Raw genomic sequence first — 23,817 nt, 5'->3', positions numbered from 1 at the left:
ACAAATAAGGGGGCCTTAACACTTGCGTCGCTGTCCTCCCGTCAAAACTGCAGGAAAAACACCTTGGGGACGGCTTGCATATGGTCAGTATAAAAACCCATTCATTTCAATGGGTTTTTAAAGCAAATCGCCAGTGTCCATATGCAGCCTCTCCACCGTAAAACTTTTTTTTTTGCACGGACTCCAAGTTGGACATGCAGTAGTTTGCGTCTGTGCAAAAAAAACAAAAAAAAAACAAAAAACACAACAACGACAGTTTCACAGCAGAGGCTGCATATGGACATTGACGGTCTCCTTTAAAAACCCATTGAAATGAATGGGTTTTTAAACTGGCCATATGCAAGCCATCCCCCAATCTGTTTTTCCTACAGACAGCAGCGCAAGTGTGAATTCCCCTTAAGAAGTGAGTTTGCCTATGAAAAATAAACTTTACAAATGAAAAAACTGAAATCAGAACACAGGGTACAATGAAATTATACCTCAGCAAAGCATTTCTTTAGGGAAAGTGGGACTTCTCCATCTACAACAGAGAGCATACTCTCCATATCTTCTCGAACAACACAGCTACCAGACTCATTGGAAAAGAGGCTAAAAATATCTGTGAAAAAAAAAATACTTTTATATACAGCAAAAATGATTATAAAAAGAGGCAAAGAGAACATTGTGCTGAACAAGCAAAGTTCATACAATCTCAACATTAGATAGTAGGATATCATTTGCTCTAGAACAGTGATATGGAACGCTCTATTTTTATTACAAGGATTTCAGAGTACTTAATATGTAGAGGATACCACACTGCATGATAAAATGAATGCTAATGCTCTAATGGCTTGCAAATATGTAACGGATTGGATTCTCTATGTATAGTCTGTAAAAAAAAAAAAAAAAGGGATTTAGTGATGTGACAGTGACACTTACACTTAGCCTTCTCTTCATCTCGACCTCTTGTAAGAAGAACAAGTCCCACTATCAAGTTATTGAAGTGTAAGCCTTTCGAAGTCCCACCAAAAGAGCAGTAAATGACCTAAAAACACAGAACAAAAAACAATTGATATACCATAGGAAAAATACACATTTCATTAAGTTTCTGGCTTACTTTCATGTATCTTCATCCTCATGTAATCAATGGCCTAATCACCTTGCATGACTTTGTACCGTCTGCCGTCCTAAGAAATTACAATCACTTTGACAACTAAAGTCAAGGATATTTTCATATTAAATTAATTCACAACCACAGCTATTGCTAAAAATAACAGGGCCTACTGAAATTTGAAAATTTGAATAATAGCTATCCTTGACATAGAACAGGTATATGTAACCCAATAATGGAAATGAAAGCAGAGATGTTTAACCTTTCCACTGCCAGGGAATTTGGATTTTCTGCACCTCTGGTAGCCAGAACAAATTTTTATACTTTTCACATGTCCAAAAATAAATAAAATTACATACTATAACAGGACGCTAACCCTCCCATACACAGCATCAGGGAAATAGCTAGTGAAAAATGACCTATAAAAATTGTACGCTTTAGAGGCAGCTAAAGAAAGTAGAATTCCATAAAGTGGTAATCACCAAAAATATTACCATATAATTTCAGCAGAAATTTTGTTTAATTGAGAGCACATAAAAATGTCCTATCCTTTTGCAGATTTGTGTGAGAAAAACACAGTCTCAATCACTTACAACACTGGTCCGGAACAAGTGTTAAAATAACTTCCATACTAGTCCGGAACGTGTCTTTCATTGTGCACATGACTTCAGTTGTTAGCCACACCCACCATAAACACAATGTTATAACTGATGAAAGTATAATTTGTCTACACTTTGACTGACAGAGCAGCCAGGAGCTGAGGCTGGTCCTGAACACCAGACAAGCCAGCACCTGCTTCACACATCTAGATCATCACAGTAGCACCCTTTGCAATTAAAAGTTAAATTAAGTTAAAGGGTCCATTCACACAGTTTTTTGGCAAGGATTTTAGTTCTGAATCAGTGTCAGAATCCACATGGAAAAAACACCTCCCATAGAGTTCTATGGGTTCCACTAGCTTTTTTTTTTTATTTTTTTCCGCTAGCGAAAAAAAAAAAAAAAAAAAAAAAAGCTTCCTTCAGACGGATTCCACCTGCAAAACCCAACATAGTGAATGGGAGGCAGAAAATCCAAGTTGCAGATTTGGGCACGGAATTGGCAGAAAATGCTAGTGGTTTTTTTTTCAAGGTCCATAGACTTTGCTGGAGGAAAAAAAAAACATTTCCTAATTCCTGAAGCAGATATTTTCCTCACCAAAAAACTCCATGTGAATGGACCCAAATCGGTTAAGTATATTGCAAAAATGTTCAAATACCTCTGACACAATAGGAAAATAAAATGTAAAAACCCATGTAAACCGAGGGTAACCCGTTTTCACAGATGCCTCACACAGACACATGAATAGATCCATGAATGTTTTTGGGACTGAGTGCAGACTGTTAATTAAATAGCTAGCACACGACTAGCCACTGAATGCCATGCTTTAGTGCTTATTCACACAATAAAATAACATGCACATTGACACTAGCTTTTCTGGACACTTACTGACAGTAAGGCTGGTCTTACAGTGCCGCACCTCCCATGAGGCGACCTGAAGCGACTGATTCAGGCGGCGCTATGCCAGGGCCCCGGGGAGGGCGACATTTTTGCTGACCTAAACCAGTCCAGGACAAGCTGTCCTGGACTGGCTTAGGGACACCATCACTGAGCGGTGGATTGGGGAGGCCGCTGGAGCAGTGCTGCTCCAGCGGCCGCCCCTCACGCTCAGGCAGAGAGCAGGTCCTCTCCCTGCCTGCTCTCTGCCTGCTAAAGATGCTCGCTCCGCTCGGCCCCGCCCCCTCAGCGCGGCCCCACCCCCTTCTGCTCGGCTTCCGCCCCCTCCTCGGGGGGGGGGGGGGCGGCTTTCTGACGTCCGCCTCAGGCGACAGAAACCCATGGTTCACCCCTGTACACGACAGTAAGTTTAGTCTGCAAATGGTCCTCAATTGTGGGTTCTGAATTGCGGACCATTTGCGGACACATTGTATTCAGTGCAGCCTTTTACACAACCGGATATTTTATCAGTGGTGTGCTGTGACCGAGGTCCGCACTAAATACCACAGGTCCGCAAAGTTACGGACATCACGGCACGGCTCAGACTGTCGCATAGAACTCTATGGGTGCATGCGGCTGGACACGGACATCTGCGGACAGGGGTGAACCTGCTCCTTTCGCCGCCCGAGGCGAAGTACAGAAAGCCGCCCCCCCCCCCTTGCCGGAAGGAGGGGGTGGAGCGGGGCGTGGCTTAGCGGAGGGGCGTGGCAACTCGAAGGGGGCGTGGCTTAGCACCATTCGCCGGCAGAGAGCAGGCCCGGAGACTGCCTGCGCTCTGCCTGAGCGTGAGGGGAGGCTGCTGGAGCAGCGCTGCTCCAGTGGCCTCCCCAAACCACCGCTCCGTGCTAAGCCAGTCCAGGACAGCTTGTCCTGGACTGGCTTAGGTTAGCAAAAATGCCGCCCTCCCTGAGGCCCTGGCATAGCGCCGCCTGAAGCGCTCGCTTCAGGTCGCCTCATGGGAGGTGCGGCACTGTCTGCGGAATGACTTTTTGGAGTGAAATTTTGTGTTGCTGATCAGCAAATTGCAGACCGCAAAAACCACTACGGTCGTGTAAGACCAGCCTAACTTTGGAGGACATAATGTAGGAATCAATATTATAGATTAAAGGGGCTCCATCAGCAAAATCATGCTGATAAAGGCTATTCATGCATATGTGGGGCTCTAAAAAGGCTAGTCAGGCACCGTAAATGTTATATTAAACTACCCCCGTTTTAAAATAATACCCTAATAAAGAATGTGATCTACTTACACATCATGCACGATGGGCGGGCATTCAGGTTGTGTCGTCTTCTTCATCCACGCCTCCTCTTCCTCCGATGTCCTCCGGTCCCGTCCTCCTCCGGCGCTCGCGAACTGACACTGATATAAAAAATGGCCTGGGTGCATGCGCAGTAGCATGCAGCTTCTACTACAGCTACTGCACAGGTGCCCAGGCCATTTTTATTTATTTTTTTATCAGTGTCAGTTCGTGAGCGCCGGAGGAGGATGGGACCAGAGGACATCGGAGGAAGAAGAGGCGTGGATGAAGAAGACGGAGCACCCTGAATGCCCACCCAGCATGCACAATGCGTAAGTAGATCACATTCTTTTTTAGGGGTTTATTTTAAAACTGGGGGGCAGTTTAATATAACTTTTACGGTGCCTGAATAGCCTTTTTAAAGGCTATTCACGCATATGTGGGGCTCTATCAGCATGATTTTGCTGATAGAGCCCCTTTAAGGTAATATTTGTAAGTATGTAACATAACTGTTTAATGAGAACCACCAGTGAGAGAAAAATTAATACAGTGGCGGCCAAAAAAATGCACCACCAGTGGATTTTGTCAAATGTATGGGATGCGTATAAATTGAGTCCATGAAGATGATATGTATACCTCCTACTACGAAATCGACTGAAAAATGTTACGTGAAATGTACAAAATTGCCAAATACTCATCATCCAGAGAGAAGAGGATAGAAATGGAAAAAGACAAGTAATCATTTTCGTGAAATCATTACATTTTGTGAAATAGTGCGGGATTTTTTTTTTTTGGCCGCCACTGTAGGTATTAGTTTATTGGACAAGTAATAAGTTCTCAGTTCAAATTAAAAAGCTGACAATGTTACCGTAACTAAAAAAAAAAAAAAAAAATGGCTACCAACAATATGATTGGGTGAAAGATTCCCTTACATCTCTCTCTCTCTCTTGCCATATACGTAATGCATGTATACAACAGATAAACTAGAGTGGGAACAGCTCTTACAAATAGGCTCATTGTTCTAACACAAGTGAGACACTCCCTTTATGATGCATATATGGCCAGGGGTGTTATCCAGAAGCAGGGGTGTCAATACAGGAGCGTACTGCGCAGGCCTCGGAGGTTGGACCGAGACGGAAGACAGAAGAGGCACGGTTGCAGCTGAAGATGGAGGCGTCGCTGGAGAGAGCTCTCTGGCAGCAGTGGGGACGCCCCCATCGCCGTTTGAGCGCTGGGGCCCACCCCAATTGCTGCGGAGAACTCATTTGCATAGTAGTTAAAACCGGTATTTCTAAGGAACGGCGCTGCGGAGACCATGTCTAAAGGTAAGAGACGAATGGCCTTTCTAAAGGCTATTCCGACGTCTAAAGCACAGAAAAAAGCGATTTAGTGGTAGAATCCCTTCAAAAAAAGAAAGCTTTTCAGAATTTTATATTGATGGAAAGGTTACTTAGGAAAGGTCTAGGTAAAAAATATGCAAATCTATTCTCCAGGATGTAATTGGGAGAACAGTACACTCTGTATGCCACCTCTAGAGGGCAGCATCCTTAACATCTTGCATGACTCAGTTAAAAAGTCTACTATCATGATGCAGATTTAATTGCCAAACTAGTATTTCTATTCCAAAAGGAACAGATTCCCAGCTATGGACAGCACTGTTTCGGCCACATCCCTTGACTTATCTGCTCATAAGTCAAGTGATGTATCTGCTGCTCTGAGGGGGAAGGGGGCTAAGTGCACGGGAGCAAGCCTGGAGGGGGGGGGGGGGAGTTTACCCTTTGGGGGGAAGGGGCGCCAATGCAGACTGGCATCCGCTGTAATAGAGAGGCGGATGCTGGGGAGGGTTAGACGCCGACACAGATACACAGACACCGGCACAGGTGCCTGCAACATCGCTATGCTTCTGCCCTGCATGAAGCCAGCAGCGGCAGGAGCGATGCTGCTATTCTGGGGGCGGAGGAGCGGAATAACAGCATCGCTTCATTGCATCAACAGCATCGGTAGTAAATGCTTTTTGTTAACAATACAAGAAAAAGTACAAGACACATGATAGGTGCTGTCATCACCCTCATTCACTGCAAGCAATATGCACAAGGTCATGATGAAGGTGATAGTTTTAGGATCTGTTTATATTTAGCTACAGAACTCTGACATCTGAGCGAAACAGTGAATAAATTTAAAACAAGAGGACAAAAAAAAAAAGCCAGGGTCTGATTCCAAGGTACTGTATAAATCTCTCTCATTATACTACCCATGTTTTCTAACAGACAATGGTTTTAATTCTAGAATTATATAGAAACACTATAAAGTTTGGAGTAAATTTATGTATAGCAGTAAAAAAAATAATATAGCTAGGTTCGCAATTTGTCATATTTTGCCCACATATAGACTTGCAAAACCTGAAGAATCTAATATATGTAAAATGGTTCTACCACCTTCCCCGAGAATATACAACCTCCGCCACCAAACATATTTTGTTAGGTATGTCAAATCACTTCAAGGTCTTATATTAATGGGGCAGTTGGTGCATTGAGGGAAGGGGGGCTCTTTAGCTGCCTTGAGCACTGCTCTTGCCTCTCAAATCTCTGTCTGTGCAACCACTGTGCAGTGAGAGTTGATCCTCCCATGGCTATGACATCATCCTCCAACATGAACAACAAGAGAAGTGTTCCCAGGTTTGAAGGCCCACCCCCAGTGCATCAAATGCCTTATTTGCAAAAGACTTCAAAGTTGTGTTTCTCAAAAACTACAAAAGTGACATACATACCAAAGATATATCGTTTACCACTGTAATATGCTCTGTAATGCAATGGTAGCAAAAAAAATATGCTTAGAGAGGTGGAAAATTTCCTTTAAAGGGATTCTATCATTAAAATCGCATGTTTTCTCAATCACATGTAGGAAGCCTTAAGAAAGGCTATTCTTCTCCTACCTTCAGATGTCTTCTCCGCGCCACCGTTCGGTAAAAATCCCAGTTTTCATTGTCTATATGCAAATGAGTTCTTTCGCGGCACTGGGGGCAGGCCTCAGCGCTCAAACAGCATTGGGGCCGTCCCCAGTGCTGCGAGAGAAATCTACAGCGCCACCTCCATTTTCTTCAGGAACGGCCTCTCTGCGCGTCTTCTTCCGGAGCTGGATTCAAACTTCTACGCATGTGCAGTCGGCTCTGCCATCAGTCCTCGGGCAGAGCTGACTGCGCATGCCCACCTGGTGTACGCGGCCCCAGTAAGCTGGGGTAAGCGGCCACAAAAAAAATGGCCATGCGCAAGTACAGTTGGCTCTGCCGAGTCCCGATGGCAGAGCTGACAGCGCATGTGTAGAAGTTTGAATCCAGCTCCAAAAGAAGACGTGCAGAGAGGCCATTCCTGAAGAAGATGGAGGCATTGAAGATGCCCCAGCGCTGTGAGAGAACTCGTTTGCATACAGACGAAAACCAGGATTTTTACCGAACGGCAGCACAGAGAAGACATCTAAACGTAGGAGAAGAATAGCCTTTCTTAAGGCAGTACTTTTCTCTCTGCATAACTCATGTCAATACCAAGCGGAAACCACACAGACCACATTATAGTCTATGGGGTCCATGTAGTTTCTTAGCTAACCGCTTTTTAATGCGTATAGGTTTCTGTTGGGGGAAAGGGGGGGGGTCCCCAAGCAGACTTCCCAAACGGAATACCAAGCGCATATGTGAACTGGGCCTGAGAAAAAAACTAAAATTTCCTTCCATACTCCAAAGACAGCGAAGGCATAGGGAATTTACATTTTGAACCCAATATGGGACAATGATTGACAATGTTGGCACTGTATAAGTAAGAGAAATAAATGACTAAAGTCCAAGAATATGTGACATGGGTCCACTGCAGTACACCTACCTGCAGTAAAAACAAGCCAACACCAGCTGGTTTGTATTGCAGCAAAAACTGCACTGTAGTGTATAAAAGTAGCTTTTATGTACGGTAAGTCTAGCACTTATATTTTTAATATTCAGGGTGCAGCAAAGAAATAACTGTGAAAACAATGAGGAAATAATGTAGGCTCTAATGAATGGTAGTTAATCTCTCAGGGATATCCTTTGTCTCCAACATCCAGATAGAGAAGCCAACATAAGCGATTAAGCTACTAGTGCCACATCTATTCATATGTATTCAACAAAGTAGGTTAAAAATGACTAAACATTTTGAAGGCGTCTTCACATGTCAGATTTGTTGCAGAAATTTCTATAATTGTTTTACTCATCTGAACGGGGCTTGCAAAAATCCATAAACACTGCCATTCAGAAGCAGAAAATATCTGAAATCAATCTACCATCTGAATCTTGAAAAAGAAATTACAGTTTATACATGTTAATACATAACTAAATTAATTTGCCAAAATAAGACAATGAATTTCAAAAGAATTTAAAAAAAAAAAAAACCCACACTAAAAGAACAAGCACAAATAAATGAGGCAATCCTTTACAAGGTAATAATGACAACAATGGTAATAATACTAATAAAACACTCATCTGTAACATAATCCTATTGCTGTCCCCTCTCAGCCAATTCTATGTGGTAAATGTGAAAACCTATATTTAATATGCTTGAGAGATAAATGCATTCAATTAAGGCATCTATCTATAGGAACATAAAGAAAATGTCTGCAGAACTCCACAGGGGACGTGCTGGAGGCTTTTTTATTTCAGCAATATCCTGGAAAATTTGTAGCAAACAAAACAAAAAAAATTACTCAAGGGAAAATAATCAAAATGGTAGATCCTGTTCTGTACTAGATGCTTAGAGAGGCAGATAAAGCAGAGACTGAGACTGACTAGTCTAGGAAGTGAGATTACCCCAAACTGCAGCTTTGAGAACTAGACAATGAACAGTATCCCTTAAATTCCAGTTTCTAAACAACATTCATAGCTTTCAACCTATGAATCAGTAATATTTATTTCTACTATGAACTGAAAAGAACATGGTAAAATAACATTTGTGAATTGCAGACTGTAAAATCTTCCATTTGCCGATTTATAAACAAATGGTCCATGTTCCTATATCTGCAATATCCAATGCGACACCCATATCTGTCCCAAAGCAGTTCTTTCAGACTTAGGCTGGTGATTAAATGGATTTAAGGAAATCGTTGGCCTGTAATGTTTCCAGACAAGAAAAGGCCTATTCTCTTCTCAGATTGTTTTAAGCAGTTCTTGAAAAAGTTTTCCAAAAATAGCTAAGGCTGCTCGCTCAACTATTTTTGGAATTCCAGTACAAGTGAATTCGCACCCAGTTCTCCCCACAATGTGGTTGCAAGAATAGGGTCAGGACAAAGGTATACAATTAAATTTTAGGTAATTATGCCATATACTGAGGATCTAGCCATAAATGTCCAAATGGTACTACCCCTTTAAACTGGCTATGCTTAGTTGACTGAGAGGCATCTCTTAGGGCTAGTTCACACGGGGCAAGAGGGGGCGGATTTTGGCGTGGAATCCACCTCAAAATCCACCCCCTCACAATAGAGGTCTATGTTCCTACTCGCACAAAAAAGAAGCGAGCTGACCTTTCTTGAGGCGGCGTTGTGGCAGAAATCGCCGCGGCACGTCCATGCCATGACAATCCCTCCAGAATAGGTCCATTCATTTGGGCCTACTCCAGAGCAGGAAGCCGCGACTGTCGGAAGCTGTGACAAGCGCATTTTGGCCCTGGTTCTGACACACTTCCCGCGTCAAAATCAGGACCAAAATACGCGGTCACTAGCCCCGTGTGAACTAGCCCTTACAAGCTCACATGAAAAAAATGCACTTTTGGTTGAGCCAAGCATGAAAGTTTATTTCAATGCCAATTTCTTATTGCTCTGGCATCAGTTTATTTCCCAGGACTACAAAGGATTGGTCATCTACAATGCCTCATTTTTCCCACCCCCATCATTTACTGTCATCATCTCATTTGATGCTACAAAAATAATCAAGTTTAACTTTAAAGACATTATCCAGAATTTTAAGAAACTTACTTAAGAGAAAAATGTTATAAACGTAAAGCAAAATTTACCAGTAATTTACTAGTAATCAGATTTTCCGTATCCTCCAGAAGGATTCCTGCCTCCCACTGGGAAACAGCACAGAACCTCAATAAAAAGGCTCCTCCTTCAATTCAGAGCCATCAATAATCGAGACTGTGAAGCGAAAAAGAGGTCTAAAATTGCAAAACATCAATAACTGAACACATTTCACAGGGAGGAAAATATTTCATGCCTTTGTGGAGGCTACGGAAAATCCAATTATCAGTAAGAGTATTTTCCCCTCCACGACGGGAAAAAACGAGGAGGAATAAGAGGAATAACATAATTAGGGCGGGTCTACCTTCCGAAAGAAAAATCTGCATTTTAGAGGACATATGGTTTATAATGACGGAAGGTGGTCAAAATGGATTAGCCCAAATTGCAGCTGGGCAGATCTGATCAAAAGAAGCCAACCTCGGTCCAGGAGGTGGAAATAGCCCTTGTAGATTGGGCCCTGAGGTCCTAAGGAGTAATCTTGTTTTGGGACTCAGAGTTGAGAATTAGACATCCTGATCAAACGGGCAACAGTAGACTTGCTGCTTCATTCACGTCGAAATTGAATGAGAAAAGGGGCAACGCGGTGGCTCAGTTCAAATCCCGCCAGGAACATCATCTGCAAGGAGTTTGTATGTTCTCCCCATGTTTGCGTGGGTTTCCTCCCATGCTACAAAGACATACTGATAGGAAAAAAAAAAAAGTACATTGTAATCCCTATATAGGGCTCACAATATACATGAAAAAAAAAAATTGAATGAGAAGTCTGACTTCCTGAGGTCTTCTGTCTCTTTAAAAGTAAGATAATAAATAGAAACTGCCTGAGTGTGCAGCAGGGTTCATCTCCGGTGTAGCATTGCTGAGCGCACGGCCAGCACTGCTAAATCTTGGCATAGGAATACATTGACCAGCGTTGAGTTGAATAGTGGTTTCCCCTAAACAAGTATTTATTCCCCATAGACTATAATGAGGTTCGATCGAACAGTTGAGTATTGAGCGGCTCCTCGAATCGAACATTTCACTGTTCGCTTATCTCTATGCACTATCACTGAGCGCCTGCTAAGGGATCTAGGTTTATAAGGATTACAAGGCGCAGCGCGTAAGTGAAAAAAAAAAGCTCAGACCGTAAGTCAAACTTTATTCAACTGTTTCACAATAACTCTCAACTTGTTCAGTTGTAACTGCAAATCAAGACACGTACTTGTGTGGGGCATCTTCATGTTTCCTCCACTTACGCACCATAGATTCATTAATGTTGAATTCTCTTGTAGCTGCTCTATTTCCATGCTCTACTGCATGACTTATAGCTTTAAAGTTTAAAATCTGCATCATAAGCATGTCTCTTAACAGGAGGCTATTTTGGAGTAGTGGGTATTAATGCTGAAACACAGATATTCCGCGGGGCTCCTGCGCACAGAGCTGTACATATCACCGCACACAGTGAGAGACTGCTGACTACGGTGGCTGTAATTATCAATCCATTTGTGGGTGACCAATACCGTAAAAATCCAAGTGAAGAATTAATTCATATACAGTATAAGGCGGATTGGATTATAATCATAGGATTTTATGTGCACCTTGTAGTCCGAAAAATATGGTAATCTGTGCAGGAATAATGCAGATTACCAAAGAGAAATTAATTAATATAGGTTATTTACCGGGAGTTAATACCATTTCATTCTTTAAAGGTTTTTTCTAGGCTCAAAGCATTGATAAGCTTTCCTAAGAATAAATGTCGGATTAGTGGGGGAGCCATATATGGCACCCATACCAATCAACTGGTTTCAGCAGCTGATGCAGAGACTGGAGCAGGAAACAGACAGTTTTGTTATCTGCATAGTGGCCTGTCTAGGTAGTGAATATCAGTTTCCATTGAATTAAATGGGACCTGGGTTGGAATACCTCAGGTCTTCCCTACATGGAGAACAGAGCTCTACTTCCTGTTCCATTCTTTGTGTATCCGCTCCTGAAAACAGCGAATTAATGTGGATCCTTAGTGTCAAATCTGATATTAGTGACCTAACTTTAAGGATAGATCATTAATATTTTTAGCCCAGAAAACCTCTTTATAGAAACCCCTTCATTCTAACTTTTTAACATTTAAACAGATGAGCAAATTAATACATTAAAATTAAAAGGAATACCAAAAAATGTATGTAACTTAATATCTGCCGGCATCAACATTTATCAAAACCAGCAACAAAACCAGTTATGATTAGACCATGATCCAATTTTGTCACAGATACTAAGTTATGGGAAAAGTATTTTGTATATGCTTATAACATGGTTCACCAAATCCACATGCAGGAAATTGGAAGTCTTTTTTTTTTTTTTTTTTTTTCTGTCTGTTGTTACCCCCCTCTGTTGCTGAATTTTACACCAGTTTTGACTTTGGGACCTGGCAATATCGCCTTTCCCTCCCAATCTTTACACTTGTTTGCCTTGTTTCCTTCTTGTATTGTTACTTATATTTGAAAAATTTCAATAAAAATTACAGTTGGGGAAAAAAAAAAAACAAAAAAAAAAACAATGCCTTACCTCTGCAACTTTTGGAGGAACTCCATCTCCTAACACTTCTCTGATGAAGCACTGTTGACTCATGTAATAAGAAGGACCACCACATGTTCGTTTGAAAGCATCTCTCAGCCTCTTTAACTCAACATCCGTCACTATGTAAAAAAAAAAAAATCAAATGTTATGAATGAATGAACTTTAAAGTTGCACCCTGCTATCAGGCCAAAGATACAGATTTGACATTATTCAGTGTGCAGTAAATATTACATGTTAACTTGGGTGGGGAACGTCACAGTGTAGCCCCTTCGCAACCAACAGCAGTCCTGAATGATGTAGGGCCGGCTCCTAATCCCATGTCATATACCCTCACAAATTCCAACATGCATGCACGCAATCAGGAATTAACGCAAAGTGAACATAATGATATGTACAGTTTAGCTTTGATAAACAATATATTTTATATTACAAATTAGCAAAATACTTTCCAACAAAACAACTTTTCCCCTAACAAAGACTATTGCATTTTAAAATAAATGTGAAAATCATTAAAGGAGTTATACAGCTTCCAAAAATTATCTGCAAATACATCCAACGCAGTGCTAAACACTCACTTTTCCCTTATTTCTTGACTTTATTTTACTTGAGACTACTCTCACTTTCATATTTTACAGAGAGGAGAGGAAAAAAAAAAAAAAAAACAAATCATGGGAAATAGTTTTTTTCAGATTTGTTGCACATAAATAACAGTCATGCAATTGAATTGAAACCAAGAAGAGGTTGCACAAGGGAACAGTGAGCATTTAGCAATGGTGTGGATGTATTTGCAAATAATTTCTGGAAGCTGGATAACCCCTTTAAATTAGGTTCATCTACAAAAACAACACTTGAAGTAAAAATAAAAGACAAAAAGTCACTGCCAAGAAAGAAAAAAAAAAAAAAAAAAAAAGTACACAAAATAGATCAGATAGAGGGGCGCAGATATATTAAAACACTGTCTCAAAAGGATCCTATCATTAGAATCTCTTTTTTTCTAATTAACACATAGGAATAGCCTTAAGAAAGGCTATTCTTATCCTACCTTTAGATGTCTTCTCCGTGCAGACGTTCGGTAGATATTCCGTTTTCCGTCTTTATGCAAATGAGTTCTCAAATAGCACTGGGGGCATCCCTAGTGCTGCAAGAGAACTCTCCAGCACCGCCTCCATCTTCTTCAGGAACCGGCCTCTACGTGTAGTCTTCCAGCCTGGCTTTCAATCTTCTACGCATGCGCAGTTGGCTCTGCCAGCAGGCCTCGGGCAGAGCCGACTGCACCTGCACGGCCATTCTTTTGTGGCCGCTTACGCGAGCTCTTGTAGTAAGCAGCCGCAAAAAAATGGCCGCACGTAGGTGCAGTTGGCTCTGCCCAAGGCCCGCTGACAGAGCCTACTGCGCATGCGTAGAAAATTGAAAGCCAGGCTGGAAGACGATGCGTAGAGGCCAGTTCCTGAAGAAGATGGAGGCAGCACTAGAGAGTTCTCTCGCAGTATTGGGGACACCCCCAGTGGTGTTTGAGCGCTGGGGCCCGCCTCCAGTGCTGTGAGAGAACTCATTTGCATAAAGACAGAAAGCGGAATATCTACTGAATGGCGGAGCGGAGAAGACATCTAAAGGTAGGGTAAGAATAGCCTTTCTTAAGGCTATTCCTACATGTTTGTTAGAAAGAAAGGGATTCTAATGATAGGATCCCTTTAAAGTTGGACAGGACTGAAAGCAGACCAGACACTGAGCCAAATGTATCACAAACGTATAAATTTGGCACGGCTTCATAGAAATAACTCTTTTCTTTATTACACTTCCTCATGGCTGCCATGCTTCACACTACAATTTTGCATTAAAAACCCTTCCCTTCATATGCTTCTTTCTCTGTAGGCCTTTGAGTTTTTGCCTGTTAAGCATGGATGTCTGCTGAGATACTGTCATTTGATATGCATCATCCTTCCTTTGAAAGTACAATGCTGTTTCTAAGGTCAGCTATTCTGAGTGAGATTACAGACGCACATAATAACACAATGAGGTCTGTTGGGTACCACTAATGGCAGTTAAGACAGATCCAGTGCTCTGCTTTCTTCCCTTTTTATGCAACTGGAATGGAGCAGAAAAACTGAAAAGCAGAAGTGTGAATAGACCCTTACTGATTAGTTTGTATGGCTGTTTACAAAAGCTTCAAATAACATTTGAGGAAAAAAAAAAAATCTTAAAAATGTAATAAAATTCAATATTTTTTTCCAATTATATAACAACTCTAAAACATCTTTATGATTTTCTGTATTTAGCATTTTGAAATTTAGGAATAAACTGCCAAGTAGTGGGGATACCCTTCTGATAATGGTAAAACTACACAGTTATACATTTATTTACAGATTTCTAGGTGTAATTTAAAAAGGGGGGGGGGGGGGACAGCAAAACACAAAGAAAATTATAGAACAATTTTCAGGAACAGAGCAGCAGTCAAAAATAACACAGCCATATTTGGAAACCATCTCGGAAGGCCTACAAGATGCTGTGAGTTGATTTTTGTACTGACAGACCCCCTTTAAAATGACTGAAGTGTAATATATTGATTCAGAGAATCCAAGGGGTCGGGGTGCTTGGTACTGTTCCCATAGTCTGTAGCACTGACATTTAGGAATACTGTGTATCTAAATACTACAATAACTTCACCCAAAACGTTTCTCAGGTATTCCGTTTAATTTCTTTGAAGAATCAGCACAAGAGATCAGAAGTGAAAAATTAATATTAGTGTTACAACAGACAAATATATCAAAACCAAGTTGTTCTGAGCACAGTTGAGAGTCAGTACTATGTGGCACAATTATTTTCTATTACATATATTTTTCAAGAACACTCCAACCAAATAATTTTACCAAAAGAAAAAAAAAATGACCAAAGAACACAGATAATGTAGTCATCTTCCCAACCAGAGTGCTGCAGCTTCCTGGCAAGTTTCCAAGGCAGCCCTGGGAGGTACAGTGCCCCTGTTGAGAAACGCTGACTTAGATCCTAAAGACTGCGCCAATCATGCTAATGCTTACTTAGCTACACCTCCAACCAAACTGGATTTATTTTCCCTCCTGATTTTTTTTGAAGCAACAGGACTAATAAAAATAAAAAAAAAAAACACCTAAGAAAAATCGGTTCTACAAAAATCTATGAGGGCTCGTTCACATCTGCGCCCGGGTCTCCGTTTTGCAGGTTTCCGTTTCCTGCACAAAACAGGGCAGGAGACAGAAACCTGCCAGCATCTTTCAACCCAATTCATTTGAATGGGTTTGAAAAGTGTCCGGCCGTGAGCACCGGTGAGCATTTTATGCTCTCCGCGGCGAAACAGTTTTTTTTAAACCAGACACAGAGTCGGACATGCAGTACTCTGTGTCCGGTTTAAAAAAACTGGTTTCGCTGTTGAGAGCATAAAACGCTCACCGGCGCTCACGGCCGGACTCGGCATGACAGGTTTCCGTCTTCTGCATGCAGAACCTGAGAACGGAGTCCGGGCACTGGTGTGAACCCAGCGTTAGCACACAAAAACCATTGTGGATTTGTTTTTACTCCAAAAATTGTTAGCTATAGTGTGTACACAGATGGACTTGCAGGACCTGAAAATCACATATATTACCACAATTTGAAGTGTTTTGTATACTAACATGTTTTACCCAAATCATGTGTTTCTAGATACAAAGACAGCAATGTGAAGTATTGAGGTGGGAATTGAACCAGGACTGTTCTGAAACTAAAAATTTGGTGAACGAGTTTTGTAGCATTAAGATGAATGCATCAAGTCAATGTTTAACCCCTTAATGACACTGGGTAGTTTGTACGTTAATGCTCAGCTACTTTTTCATATTTTCCCTCCCAATCATTTTTATTTTTCTGTTACCACAGGTATGTGAGGGCTTATTTTTTGTTTGACGAGTTGTACTTTCATTTGCCACCACTGTGGGGTACGTATAATGTTTTAATTTACTTGTATTTATGTTTTTGGGGGGCCCTTGGGAAATAGAACACGGTTCTATCATAATCTTGCATTTTGCTTTTTCGAAATTCACTCTGATTAGAATCCCTAAAATTTAAACCCTCCTCTGTTCCAGCTCCCACATTACCCATACGGTATGATGCCATATCAGGCTAACTCTATATGCCCAAGCACCATCCACCTGTTAAAGGACACGACTGGTGATGCCTCAAAGTTTTATGTTTGTGGAATGACAGTCACCTCTATTACAAAAGTGTCTGACCTCTGTATAAGCAATACCGCCCCTGCTACCTCTTGTGTCACCCCCTCTACCTCATAGATTGTAAGCTCTTGCGAGCAGAGCTCTCAGTCCCATTGTGTGAAATGACTTTCTTCGTAATGTATCTTTTTGTCTGTATTTGACCCCTACAAATTGTACATCGCTGCGGAATATGTTGGCACTATATAAATAAAATGTATTAATAACGCTATTTTTGGATAGTGGGTGCTTAAAGGGGTATTCCCAGGTACATAATTTTTAAATTTGTAGATAATTAAAAGTTAAACATTTTTGCAAATACAATTAAATATTTTGCAGAGTTTTAAAGATTTTCTCTAAATATCTTGTGTTTACAGTCTTGTTGTCTTGATCGGTTGCCATGGATACGACCACTAATGCAGAAACTTTCTAAGGTCAAAAAATTAGCCATGATTTCCTTATTGTGGCCGGGAAATCTTCAGATACATGTAGTGTCCCTGCCTGATATCCCAGATACAATAAGAAAATCATAGCTGGATTCCTGACAAGTCCCAGACCACAGAAAGTTTCTGCATTAGTGGTCGTATCCATGGCAACCGATCAAGACAACAGACTGTCACCACTAAGAAAGTTACTTATATTTGCAATAAATGTTTAACTTTTAATTATCTACAAATATAGATATAATTATGTACATGGGAATACCCCTTTAAACACACATGAGGAGCCATGTTTGTTTATATTATATATTTTTTTTAAATATAAAAGGTGTTTTGTTTTTTTACTTTTTATTGTTTTTTTCATGTATTAGTGTGTATTGTAAACTGAGGTTTGTTTTTTTTTGTTTTTATCACATGTCCCACAAGGGGACTTGAAGCTGGGATCTCGGATCCCCATTGCAATGTCCTGTAATACATAGTGCTGCATAGGCAGTCAGGAGGCCATGGCAACCCCTCAGAACCTGTGACCTTATCACTGGGTGTCTGACGGGTGACTGGGGTGGGGGAGGGAATCGATCTTGACCACAGATGCAGTGTTCACTATTGATAACGGGCATACAGGGGGTTAATCCACCAGAGTCACAGTATGTAACACAGCTAAGAGTAGGAAGTAAACCATGTAACAGTGTTCGTTTATATTTTAATACTGACAGGTGCTGTACTAATACATGGAAATACGTGAAATTGATTACTTACCCTTAAGCAAATCTATGATACACAATTATATGGAGGATATTTCCTACTACAGAAAGAGCAAAAAAGGTTCCCATCCCAGAATATAAAGCCTTGTGATCCCTTATAATAGGATTTCCCTTGCAATCAAAGTTAACATACTTCTACAGACTGTAGAGTTAAATACAAATTGCTACACAGGTTGCATAAAGATTGGGGTTTCATAAACCATGGAACCTATAGATTCAATCAACTTTGGCATTATTATAGCTACAGACAAACATTCCCAAATTAGATCATAGCAAGATTTGCTGTGTATATAAATGCAGCCACCAAACCAAGAACAATCCAATAAAGCAACTGTCAGATAAAACAGGTCACTGGCACCAAAAACATCTTGACAATTCTCTCACATGAATTGCACAAAAACAGTCTAAGAAGAACACTACTCAAGAGGTATCTCACAAGCCCTGCGAAAGCTAACAAGCATAGATAAATAGTCAATGAAGCAACAGAATGCTAATAAAGCAACACCAGTTTATTTTCGGGAGACAGCTCTCAAAAGTAATGCAACATGAGGCCTATAAATAAACCTGCTGTAAGCTGCTTACAGCATTATAACAGCATTATGACAAATTACATTCACAGAAGAAAGTCGCTCACAATCAGTGCTAGGGCATGCACTGTCTACACTCAGGTTTACTTTAAAAAAAAAAAAAACTAATTGTGGCGAATTGCTATGTAACGATTACACAGAAAGAACTCTATGGAAGTGAATAATGCAGTGTCAATTTTTAGATTTTTTCTTTGAAAAAAAAATAATAGCACTGATGGTTGATGGATAAATGAGAACAGCTGACAAAATATTAATACATTTACTCTACAAATTTTACAATCTTTTCTAAATATTTTTAAAAAAATGTATTATGGTACGCGTAGCTCCATTACATGGGTGGGCTTGGGGAGCCTTGTTCTCATGATCAGAGGGCGTCCCAACGATCAGACAATAGCGGCCATACACATATCTCATTTCGTTATGGAGAGGAATAAGGTCATTAGAAGGAAAACCTTGTTAAATGCAAGTCTAGAGCTTTCTTCTGTAATAAAATGTGTTTTCATAATAATCGCTTTACAAAATCATAGCCCATAGGGTACAGTTTCACAGCAAAAATAGGAGAACAATTTGACGCAGAATCCTCTTCAAAAATCCTCTCCACAAACCAACCCATCAGTGCATCCCATTGAAAACAATGTAAGGGCTCGTTCGCCACGAAGTAACGCTGCGCTTATTCTGACAAGTAAACACGTGTCAGAGTGAGCGCTTCAAAACAGAATCCCATTGACGTCAATGGGTTTCGTCTTACGTGCACTGCATATTGAAATCAATGGGAGGCTTTTTAACCCATTGATTTCAATGTGTTACGTGCGTTAAACGGAACCCATTGAAGTCAATGGGATTCTGTTTTGAAACGCTCACTCTAACACATGTTTACGTGTCAGAATAAGCGCAGCGTTACGTCGTGGGAACTAGCCCTTAGGCTAAAGCCCCACGTTGCAGAAAGGTTGCTTTTTTGGTTGCAGATTTTGTTGCATTTTTTTTAAGCCAAAGCCATAAGAGGATTTAGCAAAAGGTAGACTTATAAGAGCTTACAATACATTTCTGATTCCTTTTGTAGCCACTCCTGGCTTTAGTTAAAAATAAAAATAAATAAATAAATAAAAAACACAGCAAAATCTGCAAAAAAAATAAAAAAAAAGCTGCATTTCCACAATGTGAGGCCTTAGCCTTACATTGTCTTCAATGGGATGCACAGATGGACACATAGCAGACCACCTCAATTCCTATCCAAATTATGCCAAATGAATAAGCCTCCAAATTATGCACAAGTAAAATGGAAGGACAATCTAGTATTATGGCTGTAACACAACTGCTAAACTTAGCTTGCTTTACAGCATTGTGAATGCAAAAAAATATGCTCATGATCAAAAAAGTACTGTAAGTATACCTTTAATTCATGTAAACTTTAATAGAGAAGGACTCTAAATCCCCAGCTCCAGAGTGGAGAGAAGTTACAAAACATCTGCTACTGTAGGAGGACCTGTCTTGAGTTACACAAAACAGCCATGTGTACAAACAGAAAATATTTTGTTTCTCTTGTGGTGGTGCAAATTGAAAATTGAACGTTTAGGCCTAATTTACGCAGTTATTTTTAAACTGCATCGATGTCAAAGTGGAAACTCAAAAGTCTGTCTTTATGACGGTCCAATTTAATGAGGACCTTTCGCCACTTCCACCAACGTCAATTCTTAGCACCGGTTAATAGGGGCTGCTCCACTGATTCCAGCAGTTTTAATTTTTTTCTGTAGTACCAGAGCCTTACTGAGCATTCAAATATATACAAAAGATATGCACTCCTTACAAGGGAACAAATTATTCCAGTAAACGGAAGCCAAAAAGTATTTGGGGGGTCCCGTCACAAATTGTAGTATAATACTTCAGCACACCAAAATTCAATATATGAAAAACTTTATTCCAAAATTAAAGACACAGCCAATCAAAAAAATAGAGCATCTGGATATTCAATGTCAAAGTCCGAACGTTTCAGTCTCAAGTACCTTCATCTGCATGCTGTCTGGTGTGGCATATCATATAGAGCAAAACAGCTCTATATGAAGGAATAAAGTTTCTCATACACTGAATTTTGGTGTGCTGAAATATACTACTGTCGGGGACCCTACTCTAACACTACAATTACTGAGCATCCAATGTTGTTATTTTTGGTACCCAATAGGATATTTAGACTTTGTAACATAAGATGGCAAATATTATGCAGAAGCAGACAAGGGGTGTGATTCTAAGGGGGCGTTCACACTACCGTCGGTGTCCGACAGGTAGTGTCCGCTCAAAATCTTGCACGGACATTAGGAGCGGACACTAGCTGTGTCCGGGACACCTGTCATTCACTTAAATGGGCATCTGGTGCGTTCTTTTGCACTCCGTGCCTGTCCTTCCCTGTCCACAAGTGAAGATGTCCGACTTCTCAAGCGGACAGAAGAACCCTACACGGCAGAGTTGTAGTTATTGGGGGCGGGGCGGACTCATAAACTAACTGTATAACAGGATGCATACGAGGCTGTAGATGTCTGGCAGCCTGTTCACATAGAGAAGTGAAGGAAAAGGAGAACGGTCCGTCACGGATCTGCTGTGGGTAAAGGACAGAAAAGCGTAGTAGTACACGCTTTTCTGTCCGTTGGAAATAACGGAGAGGGACATTTTCAAGCCACAATAGAGGTTTTTTTTTTCATTGGGTCCGCTGACACACATTTTTATAAAAGAAACAGCTGTAAAAACGTGTCAGTCAGGCGGACCTACAAAACGTGATGTGAAAGCACCCTAAGTTGGACGTTGGGGTCATGCTTGAAAGTCTTTCTTAGGAGGTTGTCTTTAGGCTTTGCTGCTCATCCATCAGCTTTTCTAGCGGCACAAACTGGCTCAATGACCATGCACTTGGTGCATTACGGGCACAAAGTGTCCAGGAATCATCCCCACTATGATGATCCATTGCAGGGGGAAGAAAAGTCAGTTAAAACTCACTAAGTTCAGCTATAAGTGAGATTACCAAGATGGTGCATGCCTCACTATTTCTTCTGCACAGAGAGCGTTACCAGAGATCAAAATAATGTGCAGTTCCAAGGCAAACAAGGCTTATGTAATTTTTTTTTTTTCTTCATTTATTGTTCTGTTCTTAGTGTATTGCTGCCTATTACTATGCATTGCAAGAATGTCATACTGATAAGCATGGCATCCTGCAGTATTAGCCATCCACATTTCATGACACATTTTCAGCTCCTGCAATTATTTTTCCAGCTTAAATGGTGTTTAAAAAAAACTCTCTCCTAATGTGAGAGGTCGAAACTCTCCTAATAAAAGGATGATGCTATAGAAGGAGGCTAAAGCTTCTAACTCCTGAAACCCTTTGTCTCCAAGAGACCAATCTGAATGAGAGTGATGACTTTTGCGTTCGCCATAAACACTACTTCATCCAAGTATTTTCTCATGCAGTAATGAAGAAATGTGGAGTGGCCATACTAGTAACAGATCCCTTAGCCTTCACTGTTGACGAGGAATTTATCGATACATATGGGAGTTATGCTATTCTATTACGTCATATTAACAATATTCCATATACAATAGGCACAAACTACGCACCTAATAAGGGCCAATTACAATTCCTCAGGTTAGGACTGTCTAAAACTTACAAAGTAGCAAAGAGTCACACAATGGTAATTGGAGACTTTAACAAGGTGCTGTGCCCTTCAATGGATTCCACTGCTCCTCAGACCATGTTGTATATGTATAATTAAAGGGGCCCTATCACTGCATTTTCGCTACTTTAGATAAACATATGTCTGAATAGCCTTTAAAAAGGTTAATCAAGTCCTGATAATCGTTTCTTAAAAGAGCCTCCAGTGTTAATTACCTTTTAAACGTATATGTAAATGAGCCCTTCCGTGCACCCCTCACTTCATACTCTGTTCACTCCCTCCTCTGTGGTTCTTCTATGTAAATCCCTCCTTCTGCTTTCGATTCACTGCCTCACAAACGGTCTGTTCCCTGCTTCTGGAAAAGTACCTGTGATGACGTCACTACTGCTCTGTGATTGGCTTGTCCCTGTGATGACATCACTACAAGGTCCTTCGTCGTCTTCAAAGTAGTGATCTATACAGAGCAGGGGTTGCAGCTCCCTGTGTCTATCATATCATAGATCTACTGTGCACATGGAGATTTATGGCCCCTTTAATATTATACACGCTCATCAACTTTTTGATGTGTGGCACCACTAAAACCTGAGTGAGAAGGGTAATACCTTTTTTTCTAATCCTCACCACGTCTACACCAGGATTATTTTTGGTGGACAAATCAATTCCCCATGCAGTCATTTCATTCAACAATTATACTATGCAAAAGTACAGACAGTAACAGGAATTCTCCATTTTAACTCAATTACAGGACTTGCATAGGCTGAATAAAGCCTGTTATTGTCCCACTGCAGCCAAAGCAAATAACTAAATCGCATGCTCAACTGCATGATCTTAATCTATATAAACATGACCTGCCTTTGCATAAACTCAAAATGTCCTACTTTTGGCAAGGTCTTAAACCTAAAACTCAGCTCTCCAAATGATGTATCCCATTTATTTATGGTACCACTATGAAGTACAGTTCGGCCCAGAAAAAAAATAAACCCACATATGACAAATGAAAAATTAAAAAAATATATAAAAAATAAAAAGTTATAGCTTTTGGAAAGCTGAGAGGGAAAAAAGTTAATTGCAAAATCAGAAAATCAATGTCACTTAAAGGATCAAAAAAGTAATTGATTCATATGTGTGCACCAGAAAATACCTCCATAACGAACGAATGAATGAATGAATGAATTCTAGTAAAAGATATATGTACCAGTCTCTGATGGTATTAAGTGAACATTAAAGGGATTCTACCATTAAAACCCTATTTTTGTAGATAAGATGTCGGAATAGCCTTTAGAAAGGCTATTTGTCTCTTAACTTTAGATGTGATCTTCGTGTTGCCATTCCTTAGAAATACTGTTTTTTACCGGTATGCAAATTAGTTCTCTCGCAGCAATGGGGCAGGCCCCAGCGCTGGAAATGCAGTGGGGGCGTCCCCCACTGCTGCTCGAAAACAGGCTTCAGCAACGCCTTTATCTTCTGCTGGATCCTCCCCTTCTTTCTTCGGCGTCACCTCCGACGCCTGCGCAGTTGGCTCTACCAGTGAGACACTAGTAGAGCCGAGTGCGCATGCACGCAATTGCGGCATCGGAACTATGGCTGCGGGCATGTGCAGTCGGCTCTACTAGTGTCTCACTGGCAGAGCCAACTGCGCAGGCGTCGGAGATGATGCCGAAGAAAGAAGGGGAGGATCCAGCAGAAGATAGAGGCGTCGCTGGAGCCTGTTCTCGAGCAGCAGTGGGGAC

At 40.8% G+C, this 23,817-nt stretch overlaps 1 protein-coding gene across 2 annotated transcripts in view; it reads right to left on the bottom strand.

The window, feature by feature from the left end:
* Positions 1-23,817, bottom strand: part of USP32 (ubiquitin specific peptidase 32) — a 134,896-nt gene that overhangs the window by 85,246 nt on the left and 25,833 nt on the right. For both annotated transcript variants that reach the window (XM_075264751.1, XM_075264752.1), the window contains exons 2-4: positions 12,427-12,557; positions 919-1,024; positions 480-598 (exon numbers count right to left, since the gene is read on the bottom strand). In XM_075264751.1, the coding sequence (XP_075120852.1) occupies positions 480-598; positions 919-1,024; positions 12,427-12,557 (356 nt within the window). The remainder of the gene's footprint in view (positions 1-479; positions 599-918; positions 1,025-12,426; positions 12,558-23,817) is intronic.

The sequence above is a fragment of the Leptodactylus fuscus genome, chromosome 2, assembly GCF_031893055.1.
Source record: "Leptodactylus fuscus isolate aLepFus1 chromosome 2, aLepFus1.hap2, whole genome shotgun sequence".
Taxonomy (NCBI): Eukaryota; Metazoa; Chordata; class Amphibia; order Anura; family Leptodactylidae; genus Leptodactylus; species Leptodactylus fuscus.
Note: the sequence above shows the minus strand (reverse complement) of the source record. Positions and strands in the feature narration are given on the sequence as shown.